The sequence below is a fragment of the Puma concolor genome, chromosome E4, assembly GCF_028749965.1.
Source record: "Puma concolor isolate L17-30 chromosome E4, mPumCon1.1.hap2, whole genome shotgun sequence".
NCBI classification, from domain to species: Eukaryota; Metazoa; Chordata; class Mammalia; order Carnivora; family Felidae; genus Puma; species Puma concolor.
In genome coordinates, this window is record NC_141683.1 from 4,449,432 (window position 1) to 4,462,460 (window position 13,029).

At 45.2% G+C, this 13,029-nt stretch overlaps 1 protein-coding gene across 1 annotated transcript; it reads right to left on the reverse strand.

The window, feature by feature from the left end:
• Positions 1-1,270: 1,270 nt before the first annotated feature.
• CRP (C-reactive protein) lies at positions 1,271-3,037 on the reverse strand. Its single transcript, XM_025915133.2, has 2 exons — positions 2,881-3,037; positions 1,271-2,295 (listed from the first exon to the last, which is right to left on the reverse strand). The coding sequence occupies exons 1-2, from the start codon at positions 2,942-2,944 to the stop codon at positions 1,688-1,690; spliced, it is 672 nt and encodes a 223-aa protein (XP_025770918.1). The 5' UTR covers positions 2,945-3,037; the 3' UTR covers positions 1,271-1,687.
• Positions 3,038-13,029: the final 9,992 nt, after the last annotated feature.

A 13,029-nucleotide genomic window follows, 5' to 3' on the forward strand; every position in this document is an offset into this window, starting at 1 on the left:
AGCCCCAGACAGAGCGGTCACGTGCACAGGAAACTTGACCCCTGAGCTGTGGACCAGTGGATGTCAGGTTTGGGACAAGCCTGCACAAGCCGCTCCTCTTCCCGAAAGGAGGAGCCGGTCAGAGGGAAATGGAAGCTTCCCCAGCCTAGGACCCTCTCCAGAAGAACTGAGACCCGGTCTTGCAGGATCAAGCTGCTGTGGTCACCCGTGTCCTCTCCAGCATTCCCGGTCACTCCGCAGATAGGGAAACGACACAAATAACTGAAAACGCACACCTACGAGATGCCGGGACGCTTGGCAGAACCTGGTGGAGGCGACAGTCACTTGGAAGGGGAGCTGCAGGCTGTCACATGAAAAGGAGTCCCCAGGCGGCCTGCTGAAGCTGTCAGGGTCTCCCTGCGGCCAGCTGAGCAGGAGGGGCTCAAGAGGTCACCCCTCACGCTGGCTTTGAGCTGCCGGATGGTGGAAAAACACTACGATGTGAAAGACCAGGACGTAAGGCATGGAAAAGATTTATTCCGAAAAGATTAATGACAGGGAAACTCGGAAAGTTTTAGGCATCAAGCCCTCAAGCAAACTGCAGAAAACGGGGACCCGATGAAAGAATGAGAGTTGAGAGAACATACTAAACCCAAGAAGGGGTTCCAGACAAACTCAGCGAGCACGAGCCCTGCGGGATCTTCAGTGGCATTAGAAGTCGCGGGGATCCCAATACGTCTTACAGCAAAAGAAATCACTGATGTGGAGGAAAGCCTTAAAAAAATGAAAGCTCCTGTTATAAGGACCAAGCACGTAGGTTCGGAGAAGTCTGGGCGATGATAAAGGAGCAGGGAAAATAATGGAAATCTCACACGAAGAGAACTGGTGGTCCTGAGGAGAAAAGAGCAAATTAAACAGAAACGACAACGAAACGTTTCTCTTTAGCTTTTTAAACCTTCAAATTCAAAGGATTAAAGAATTAGAGAGAATTCTAAATTCCAGTGACCACATCCCGATGGATGGGGGGGGCGGGGGTCAGAACACTGGAGAAATTCTCTTCCTGGGTTACGCAGAGAACTCATGAAAGCACAATAAAACGGGGTGGGTTTGCCTTTAGAAGGAAATTAAAATGTTGGCAGGACCTCAGGTAAACATATGCCGTCTTCCGGGAGAAAAAAAACACAAAAGTTGGCTCACTTCCTCCTAGAGACACTTAAAATGCATGGCTCTCCGTCTTGACCAAACACTGGACTCACTTGGAGAACTTTAAAAACATCGACGGTCCCGCAAATCAGATGTTCTTTTCAGTTTATTTATTTATTTATTTATTTGAGAGAGGCACGGACAAGTGCGAGGCGGGGGAAGGGCAGAGAGAGAGAGAGAATCCCAAGCCGGCTTCACACTGTCAACGCAGAGCTCGCCGTGGGGCTCCGACCCACAAAGCCATGAGATCATGACCTTTGCCGAAACCTCAAAGGACTGGGCCACCCAGGCGCCCCTCCCCCAGGTCAGGTGGTGTGGTCCTGAACAGCCCCTCTGCCCGGCGCTGTCCCTTGTGCTGATGAAAACAGAGTGGAGGAGGCAGAGGGAAACACGGCCCCCCCACGTGTGTAGGGGTCCCCCCTCAGAGCCGGATCGAACGAGGGCCATGTGAGGTGTGACCCCACCCCCCACCCCCAGGAGGCAGCTCCAGGACTGACAGAAGGTCTCAGATCCACAGCTGGTTCTTGACGAACACTTCACCTTGTGCTTCGTACTTCAGCTCCTGCCAGTTCAGGACGTTAGCGCTGAAGGCCTTACCATTGTAGACGGAGTTTATTTCGACTGGTGACAGCACAAAGTCCCACATGTTCACCTCTCCAATGTCTCCCACTAAGGACTGGTTCGTATCAAAGTTCCCAGCAAAGGAATCCTGCTCCTGCCCCAGGATGATGCTTGCTCCTGCCCCCACGGTGTATCCCTTCTTCAGACTCGTCCTCACCATGGGCCTCCCATCCACCCAGAGCTCTACAATCCCCGAGCTGGACTCCCAGCTAGTGCAGAAGTGCACTGGTGCATAAGACTTCTCCGGAGTCTTGAAGTAGGCGTCCGAGCCACCCACAGATACGCTGTATACTCCACTCCTGTACTTGAAGAGGAGGATCTCATTGCTCTGTGTCCTGGTGGCGTAAGAGAAGAGGCTATATGGGCGGGTCAAGGCGGTATAGACTCGCAGGCATACGGTGAAAGCCTTCAGTGGCTCCTGGACCTGAGCAAACAGGGTTACAAAGGACTTATCGGACTCTATGGGGAACACAAAGGCCTTTTTTTGCATGTCTGTGGGATAGAAAAGAGAGAGAGAAAATGGCGGCAGTTGAGTTATGTTAAAAAACAAAATTCAGAGGAGTAAATTTGAAGATCTAATTGGCCTTATTCCCTGATTCATGAATTGGGCAGCATCCCTTCCAGCAGAAAGAAAGGAGCTCTGAGAACTACAGGGTAGAAGGTTCAGGGAGAGAAAGTTTCTAGCAAGGGGTAGATTACTTCAAGCAGGGTCACCGTCCTATGGGGGGAGGAAGGGCTGCTCTCAGGCGAATTAACCTCGTTAGTGCTGACCAGCTTGCTAACCAGATTGACCAGTTAAAGGTTATATTCCAGGGGGAGGCTGGCACTGAAATCAGGGGAGGTAGTCAGTCTCGATGTGGGTGGGGCTTAACACAAGTGATTCCATTAGGGCCTGTGGTCTCTCTTTTAACAGCTTGTTAGGCCACGAAGCTGTATTCGGTCACTATGTGGATTTAGAAACCAGACTGCCCTCTTCCCCAGACCACCACCCCTTCCCCGCACTGGCCATCTTCCCCATGGCCTTACACAGTCTGGCCCGGAGACGAGAACTCAGTGACCATCCAGAGCCGCGCTTACCGTTTTGGAGAAAAGCTCCAGGGAGGCCGATGACGACCAGGAAACACAGTGACAACTTGTCCATGTCTCTGCCCCGCCGTCCCCGGGCCCGGAACCTGGGTTCTCGTCGTGGAAAAAGTATTGGCAGCTGAGATCCCCATCTCTGGTCTGCTCTGCTTGACCTTATATGAGCCACAATCACAGTGACTTCAGCCGATGGGTAAATGATTTTCCAAAATTGCCCTCTGGTGCCATGAATCAAAGCTCGAAGAGCAAATAAACCAAGATAAATTGCAAAATGAGAGATCAATGTGGGTTATTTATTAGCGACTATGTGGTGCCTGCTGGTTCTCCAACAATGCTGGGTGGCAGTGCTTGGTGAACTAAAACAGTCACATTCTGGAAATCCATTCCGGGGAAATCCATTCTAGAATATCGGGCGGGGGGGGGGGGGAATGGCTTGGGGGGTGGAGGAGGCTTTATTCACAAAGACAACCACAACTTAGAAAATTGTGGGCATGTTTAAACAAATGGTGTAGATCCACATCCACTGAACAGAATGGACAGCCGTTTACAACGCCGGTTGTGAATTTTATGCTACAACACGTAAATATGCTTATGATGCTGTAAGAGAAAACTTAACATGAATTTGTTTATACCCTTTTTAAAATTTTTTTAATGTTTACTAATTTTTGAGAGAGAGACAGAGACAGAGACAGAGTGCCAGCTGGGGAGGGGCAGAAAGAGAGGGAGACACACAATCCGAAGCAGGTTCCAGGCTCTGGGCGGTCAGCAAAGGGCCCGTCGCGGGACTCGAACTCACGAACCTCGAGATCGTGACCTGAGCTGAAGTCGGACGCTTAACCGACTGAGCCCCACCAGGTGCCCCCCCGCCCCCGGTAGTTTTATCATAGGATTTAGGTATCATTTGGCCCTCTGTCCTTTTAACTTCAGCCTTAATGCCTGATTCTACTTCTGAACAAACAGGATACAAGACCCCTTCTGTAAAGGAAAACCAGCGCTGATGACGTGGCTGTACTAACATCAGCTAGAAGTGGCCTCAGTGGGCAATTAATCTTACTCCCCATTTACTGTGAAAAAGAATTGCTTAGAACCAACTCACCCAAACTAAAATCACTCTTTTTGGAAGATGTCACCCAACATTTAATTGGATCATGTCTGACAGCTCTACGTAGTACGACAATACATCAGTTACCTCGGGATATATTTTCTAACAAAATTACATGGAAATATCTACCAGTGAGCTAAATTGTTTAAATTTAAGCATTCCAGGAATGCTTTATTGAGATCTTTTTAGTGTTCACTGAATGCAAATGCCAGCTGTAAAAATTTTCCTGGCTAAAATTATTAGGGCCAGAGGCTGTCCACTAAACTATGTGTAGTAAGGTAACAGTAATTGAATTCCGAGGAAAATATTAGCTCAGCCCACATCCTTGGGGATTTGGGATGGTCTTCTATAATTAAGACATATCTCCTGACTGGATTCTTTAACCAGAAAGAAGTGTCAACCCTCTCTTCTGCTTAGCTGAATATCAGGGAATATGGATCTTCCCTAATTGGACAACAGAGAATATTCGCACTCACATTTTTGCCCGAGAATATATCCTTACCTTGCAGGCTTCCAAATAGTTACCAAAACTCAATTAGGGGAATCAATATTCACAAATAATTGCCTGAAAGGTTTGCCGTTCATCCTCCTAATACCCTGGACCTAATCTTTAGCAAAACCTCCCACTGCTGTACCTCAGACCAATTCTACCAAACTCTACTCTGATGGTATATAATGAGCCTATGTTCAGGGATATAACGCAAAACAGCCTAATGATAATAACGGCAGACGACCGTTTCGAGAGCTTCCTATGTGCCAGGTGCTACACTAAGTGCTCTCTAGCCATGATCCTATTTGATTCTTATGACAACTCTTTGAGCTACCGAAGGGGGGGCAGAACAGGTCACCCAAAATACGCCACTTTGACATATCAATTCTTTTGAATCAAAGTTACGTAAGAAATAGTGCAGGAAGGACACCCCGACCCTCCTCTGTCCCTCTGGAAGCAGGAAATAAATCTCCCATGTGGAAGGTGCCCTCTCCGCACCAGGGAAGTAGAAGGCATCCTTAACACCAGAGGTAGGAAACGTAGGGCCAAGAAGGCTATATAAACAAACCTTGTTACTTCTTCACTAACCTGCTACCCAAAGTCCAAACAAATCCCTCTGTCTCATCAACTCCTCACAAATGTTTTGTTTCCTTGGCTAAAAAGCATAAAAGCTGCCTGCTTGGTCTCTTCTTTGGATGTCCCATTTTTATAGGCTCCCATCATATGAAATGAAATTTGTTTTCCTCCTGTTAACCTGTCTTACGTCAATTTAATTATCAGGCCAGCCAAAGAACCTAGAAGGGAAGAAGGGAAAAGTTCTCCTCCCCTACAGTTTTGGTGCCCAGTGTGGGGCTCTCACTGTCGCTCCCAGATGGTGCAGCTGAGAAATCCTGGGGCCCCCGATGGGAGCCGGCAGAAAGTAAGAATTCTTCTTTTTTTTTTTTTTTTTTTAATATTTTTAATGTTTATTTACTTTTGAGAGAGAAAGAGAGAAAGACACAACACAAACCGGAGAGGGGCAGAGAGTAAGGGAGACACAGAATCCAAAGCAGGCTCCAGGCTCCAAGGTGTCAGCACAGATCCCAACGCGGGGCACGAGCTCACAAACCGTGAGATCATGACCTGAGCCGAAGTCAGTTGCTCAACTGACTGAGCCACCCAAGTGCCCCAGAAAGTAAGAATTCTTAACCATATCAGTCTCCTGGGCCTCTGCCCGCAGCGTCTGTTGGGAGTGAGAGTGGAGAGAGTTCTTTTCTTTTCTAAATTTAGATTAGCAGAAGAAAATACTTGTGTGGACTAGTTCCCTGGATAGAGCAACTATCGTAAAGATTTGTTATGAGTACCCCTGTTTGCCATTGACCCCTTTCCTCCCTGAGATGGTCACTGTTTTCCTTTTTCTCTGTCTTTTGTGTCATTTGTCATAAGGAGGGAAACCACAGGGTAGAACCATAGGCGTAGGCCCCCTAAGTCTGCTGTTTGAGCCAGCCTCCCAGACTGCTGACTTCACGGTTCTCACCGGACTGGCGTCTGCTGAGGCAAATTTTGTGTGCAAACCAGACGAGGTTTTCCTTTCATCTTGTTCTATGTCCTTAGAGCTTGGCTTTGTGGCCAGTGAAAATAATCCCTCTGGTTTCCACCAGCTGGAAGGTGCACCTGCCAGTCTGCATCTAGCAGCCAGTCGAACAGACTGGGGTTCTGAGACGTGCAGTCCACAAGCAACACTCTCTTGTCCTACCTACCATGCCAGCTCACAGGGGCACTTGTCACAAGGGCTCCAATCCATGAGGGGCCTTGGTCATCTCGACCTTTGTTGTCTCGTTAGTGCTGGAAAAGCCCCCTTTCAGTGGCACCTGCTGGTGCCACAGATATGCAAGTCTGTGACCGAGGCCCCTCATGTTCTCATGAGAAACTGGAGACGCCATTTCCACCGACTGCCTATGACAACAAAGGGTTTTGCTTTCCCAGGCTAACGCTGGGAGCGAACTTTCTGAATCTTGTGAGGGCGGTGTCTTTTGCGTCCTTTTTTGGCGCATTTTTTTTTTTAGTGCATCTCTTTGGCATCCTTGGTCAAGCCACGAAAAGGCTAACTGGTTTGAGTCACTATTGAGACCAATATAAGATCCGACAAGTCAATGGCCAAAGTATCCTCTGAATTAGAAAAGGTCTGTATTTGAAGAAACTAATTTTTTTTCCGGAGAGTTCTCAGCCTTATTGCCTCTTATGGAAAGACCACGTGAAAAAGTGGATACAAACGAGAATAACAGCTACTCTTAGGGACCCCCTTAACAAGACGAAAGAACACAAATTAGACTTAGAACAAAGATGAAAGCCCACATTTAACGTCAGTTCCCCTTCCTAAAGTCCGGCCTCACCTCCTTCGCAAATTCCAACTCCCCAAACTCCTCCACTTTCCCCAGAAAATCCCCTGAACACCCAGCCCCCTGGTTTAGCCATCCCTTCCCTAGAAGATTCACAGAGAACACTCCAGCCTGTTCTTGAGGCCCAGGGTATACGGGCTACTCAAGTGAAGGCGGAAGCCCAGGCGCACGTGGGACAGGTGCTTCACGAGCTCCATAATCAGTCACAGCTTCAAGTCTTTCCATGTGACGTCCTTTGTGGATACATCCTGGTCACACACCCCCTGCCCCCTGCCAGGCACACACACACACACACACACACACACACACATACACAGCGACAAAGAATTCACTTCCCTTGGATACCAACAGATTTTCCAAGTTATAACACCCTTTAACTTCCATTTTCAGAAGGCCCTGACACATTTATGGAGGAATCAGAAGATGAGTGGCCAATCACCGCTCCATTCATAAGGACCTTCCTTGACTGACGGCAGAGGGATATTCTCCCACCCACGACTGTAGTGCAGTTAACAGACAGGCCAAAGGGCCCCCTGGGAAAAACCCCTCTCGCAGAGACAAGAGGTAGCCAGAATTTCTCCCAGGCCCTCCTACAAAGAAATGATAGGGGAATGGACGAAATGGGGGCTGATAGAAGCAATAGCACAGTCTTTCCCCTTTATGGTGAATTTGTACAAGGTTGACTTGTGCTCTCAGAATGGAGAGCATCCAAAGGCTTTTGTTGAATGCTTCATACAGACCTTTCAAAGGCATAGGCGCTATACCCTAAAGCTCCAGAACACAGAAATCTTTTCATTTCCCCCCTTAATTTCAGGGGAAATTTTCTCCCTGATCTAAAAAGACACATTCAAAATAGAGTGGTCTGATGGACCAGTCCCCTTCTAAGCATGAGAGTGGAAGCAGCGACCCAAGTCTTTGACGATAGCTTGCAAGAATGCAAGACAAAAAGAGAGTTAAAACCGACGAATCTCCATTTGTCACTTGAGTCTTCGGAGAGGCAAAAGCGTAACTCTGAGAGCTACTCAGCGTCCACTCAGACGCTTTCCTGTTCGCCTTCAGACATTTGCAGATCTTGCACCAAAAAAGAAAAAATCCAAATATTGGAAGTCAATTGTTCCGCATTTCAAAAAAAGGCAGAAAAAATTGAAATAGTAATTATCCTAGACTTCTGTAACAGACCAATATGCTTCAAGACCCCTAGGAGAAAATTCACCTTCTTTCTCTGTCCCTGCAAAATGTAAATCTTGCCATGTCTTTAAACTGTAAACACCCCAGGAGACAACTAAAACACAGTCCACAATCACCTGAGACTGAAGGGGGGTGGGTAGCTTTTTAAATTATAAACTGCTGTAAAGGTCCACCTGCCAAACACTAGCCCATAGCCCCCATACAATCACCTGTCAAGGACAAATACACATCTTAAATGTCTTCTCCGTAAGTATTGGTAAATACTAATTAGTAAATACTAATACTTTACAGCTTTAGCCATTGGAGCAAGTAACCTTAACTTGTTCTGTCTGACAGAGATACAATTTGAATTCAACTGTTATTTATACATTAGTGACTTTCAGGGGGGCCTGGGTGGCTCAGTCGGTTAAGTGTCCGACTTCGGCTCAGGTCATGATCTCGTGGTTCACGAGTTCGAGCCCCACGTCGGGCTCTGTGCTGACAGCTCGGAGCCTGGAGCCTGCTTCCGATTCTGTGTCTCCCTCTCTCTCTGACCCTCCCCCCATTCATTCTCTGTCTCTCTCTGTCTCAAAAATAAATTAACGTTATAAATTAGTGACTTTTACATTGCTGTACCTTATTCATGGCTACAATCTTAGAATGAAGGCTCTAGGATCTCTGTGTCTGCCTGTATGTTTATGTATGCCTATGTTTGTACACGCACAGAGAGATGGTATTTTCATCTACCTCCAGAGGGTATTGTGAAAATTAATTTGTAAACATCCCTATTTAATTGGCTTAAAAATAAGTGCTTATGACATAAGCATTCCTAAAACTCAGAAACATAGAAGCTAACACGCGTGTTTTCCAAGTTCATGTGATCTGGGGTAATCTTTCGTCTATACAAGCTAGTTTATGTTTTGTTAGTTTAATTAAAAGATACATGTCTTCGGGGTACCTGGGTGGTTCAGTCAGTTGAGCGCCCAACTCTTGGTTTCAACTCAGGTCACGATTTCACCTTGTGTGAGTTTGAGCCCCACGTCGTGCTCCGCGCGAACGGTGCGGAGCCTGCTTGGGATTCTCTCTCTCCCTCTTTCCTCCCCTTCCCTGCTCATGCTGTTTCTCCCTCCCTCAAAATAAGTAAATAAACTGTAAGGATTTTTAACTAAAAAATAAAATATGCATGGCTTCAGAGTTATCGACACTGGATCTAATGCAGACATACGACATTTATCCCACCTACGTCCACTAGTCAAATACATGCATGCTTTCTCTTAGAAAATTTGTCAGCCAGGAAAAAGTCTTGGGATCATGGCAGAGTGTCTCATGACGGCTGCACGCATAGTCTAAATGGAATTGTGGAGCGCGAATAATTCAGATATACGTAAGTGTGGTAAAAGTTTATGGATGAACTTTTCAGCCAAAATTATGTTTCCCAAATCTCTGGGGTAACTTGAAACCTTAGAGTTTTGCTAAGTTAAGTGATGGATATTTATTAAATATCTAGGTCACTTCCAAAGAAGATAAAATACTGGAAACAGTGATGACTGGACATAGGCTTATCTACCTTTGGCTTCTGTTACGTAGAAACTAAAGGTTTTGGGTCTGTTGGTAAACGTGTCAACTGTGCCATATTGAAACGTGCTCATGAAGTCACCAACCTGGGGAACGCTAGTGGAACAGTTCACAAGTGCTTACCTCTTAGTTTTGACTAGATATTAAAGGTTCTAAGGGTTAATGAATTCGAATTAATCCGTGTAGGTTAAATTGCTAGATACAATACGGGGACACAACTCTGTACCCAAGGAAAGTGGGATACGTTTTTGGATATGAAAGTTTTGAGGCACGGAGATGCATTTTTTGTTAAGGAAAAAAAAATAAAAAGTAGATCTGTCCTGAAGTGAAATTGGTAATTTCAGAACGGGAAGGAAAATAATGGAGAACAAACTAAATGTATATTTGGGCAGAGAGAGAGAATATTACCGTATATAGTCAAGTTGGCTAGAAATTGAATTGCTGTCGGGTCTTTCAAAATACATATTAACATCAATAGGTTGTTTATGTAAGTTTCTTTCATGTGCTAAAAGGAAAAAGTGTCCTTGGACTATGGGTCTGCACTTGAGAAGATGTGATGGAAGTTCTTTTGTCTTTTAAGTAACTGGTCAAGAAAGCAAATATTTTCTTTACTAAAACCATGTCCTGTGCTTCGTGTTGTCTTTATCAAGTCTTTGATGACTTAACTGAATCTTAATATTAAGAAGTGAGTTTCGCTTAGCTCACTTCTGTATTTGCTTTTAAAAGATTCTGATGACATAGATAATTAAATATTGTTTCATAATTGCCTGTGATTCCATTTCGTCAAGCATCCAAACCTTTTGATGTGTTTAACAAACTTCCCAAGTCAAATGCTAAGTGAAATTTTTTTATCTGGGTGTAATTTTCCAGAAAGTCCCTGGAACACCTCAAAAGATTTGTTCTCCCTCCTCAAAATAAAAAAAAAAAAAAAAAAACTTTAAACGTGTTAGCCTGATTTGATGTTAAATTACTTGAAAAGCATGATCACATAAGTGATGTAAAACCTTAGTTTACATTTGTGTGGGTATACGTTGTGAATATAAGTGGTTCCAGAATTTTTAGGAAATGTGCGAAATCCTGATATGTCCTGGTGTAAAGCTATTAATCATAATTCCCGGTATTAGCTTTTTTTAATTTTTTTAAATGTTTATTTACTTTTGAGAGAGAGAGAGAGACACAGAGTGTGAGCAGGGGAGGAGCAGAGAGAGAGGGAGACACAGAATCCGAAGCAGGCTCCAGGCTCCGAGCTGCTAGCATAGAGCCCAAGGCGGGGCTCGAACTCGCGAACCATGAGATCATGACCTGAGCCGAAGTCAGATGCTTAACCGACTGAGCCACCCCAGCGCCCCCCCCAGGTATTATCTTAAAATGCTGCGTGCCACTGAAACAATCAATAATGAATTTCCAACAGATGTGTAACCATGGTCTTTTTTAAACACTTTTTCTCATTTATAGAAGTTACTGTTTTATGCTGATGTTTTTGCAAAAGTCATCTTCATGGCTTTTCATGGAAAGGACACTCACAAGCACAGGTTTCTGATAACTTTCCAATCACAGCACTGAACTGGGGAAGAATTGCGCAACTCTAATGGAGAAACTGAGGGCTTCGTGCAACTTCTAACCAAAAAAGTAAGAGTAAGAATTCATCACCTGGGACTAAATGAGCTGCTAAGTGTGATTATAATTTTTACGGTTGTAAAATTTGGAGCCCTGCTGGGTCTTTTATGTTTGTTTTCCTAGGTTTCAGAAAACCTTTTCTTCTGAATCTATCCACAGTTTTCTAAAATATACCTCTGTGGATAAAGATGAAACATTTGTCGTTTTCCCCCTGCCTGATCCCTCCGGAATTTGGAAACTCTCGGTCTATATTGTTATTTTCATGGCAATAAGGTTATTTATGCAAGTTCGATAAAAATCCCTTCTCCTTGTGACAGGACACACTTGGAAACGTCGGTTGTATACCAAGGCTTTGACTGGTATTCTCAAGGCTTTGACTTGAGAATAATCTGCACAGCCTCAGATAGGACCAGATAGCTTCACGGAACTAAGGTTGACTTTATGAAACCAAGAGAACCTCTTGGGAAAACAGCCCGGTACCTTGCTTGCAGGGTTCCCAGTAGCTTTACCAGGTAGGTAAGGAAGGTCACTTATCGATAAAGTCGGGAACCTCGAGATGAGAGGGGTTTACCCACAGGTGTAAGTATTGTAGGCAAAAGCTGATGGCAGGTTCTCGGCTTGGCTTCCGAGTAACGCCCACACTTCCACGCAATGCAAGAAAAATTCTTAGTAATACATGAAGACCTTAACGAAAAGCCAGAAAGGCCTGGCTCAGGGTTACCGGTGCAGGCATTCGATGGCTTATAAGGCTTCAAAAACCGCTCTGCATCCCCAGCTTGAAACCACCCCATGATGTTGCCAGGAGCTACCAAGAGATTTCTCCCTACGTTCCAAATAGTTTTGATAATGAAGCTGTGCCAGGGATCAGATTAAGAGTTTTATAAAACCAACACGTCCTGAAGGTGGCAACCCCCAGACACACACTCCCCGAAGGTCTTAGGAGCCCTGAGCTGCAGGCTGCAGGAGTGTGGGGCTGCGGGACTGTGAGCCCGTCCTGTGCCCATGATTCACAAAATCATTACTGTCCGTGTGTTAGTGCTCTGGCGTGTTGGTGTTGGTGTGCACGTTTCGAGTGGTCCGCCCCTAATTATGTATGGGTCTAATTATCCCACAAGCCCTGCTATTTTTAGTGCACAATTATGCAGAACACGAGGATTTTCAGGAATGCATATATCACATTATAGTGGGGGAAAATGCCTGTTATTTCAAAAAGGATGGAATTTAAAACAATGTCGAATGAAAAAGGCAAGTTACAAAAGCTACGTAAATGTTCTCTCGGACTCGGCTTTTAAAATCACAAACAATAGGATATAATGTACATCAATATCTATATGTCTACTGAGTTGAGAAAGTATTTCTAATGAATAATTCATCCTATCTCATTCATCGTCACAACTCTGGCCTAACAAGGAGAGAAGCCTCGGACATATTCGAATAGAGCGACCTTCTATAAAAGACCTGACCGGTACTCCTCAAGCCTGTCAAGGTCATGAGACATGAGGAAAGCCTGAGAAACTGTCACGGACCCGAGGAGGCCAAAGAGAGATGACAGCGGAGTGTGGTCTCCTGGCCTGAATCCTTGAACAGAAAACATACATTAGTGTAAAAACTAGAGAAATCTGAATGGAGACTAGAGTTCGGTTACGAGCAATATGCCAACCCTTGTCTTTGAGTTTTAACAAATGCACCAGTGGTGACACAAAATGTTAAAATTAGGGGAAATTGGGTGAAGGGCTTATAGGAACTCTGCATTATTTTTGTAACTTATCTACACATCTAAAATTATTGCAAAGTAAAAGTTTTTTTTAAGTTCT

Bases quoted from the DNA above. Each gene is read 5' to 3' on its own strand.
- CRP (XM_025915133.2), bottom strand. From the start codon at position 2,944: ATGGACAAGTTGTCACTGTGTTTCCTGGTCGTCATCGGCCTCCCTGGA. The intron at 2,296-2,880 runs GTAAGCGCGGCT...TCTATCCCACAG, and splicing joins TGGAGCTTTTCTCCAAAACG to ACATGCAAAAAAAGGCCTTT.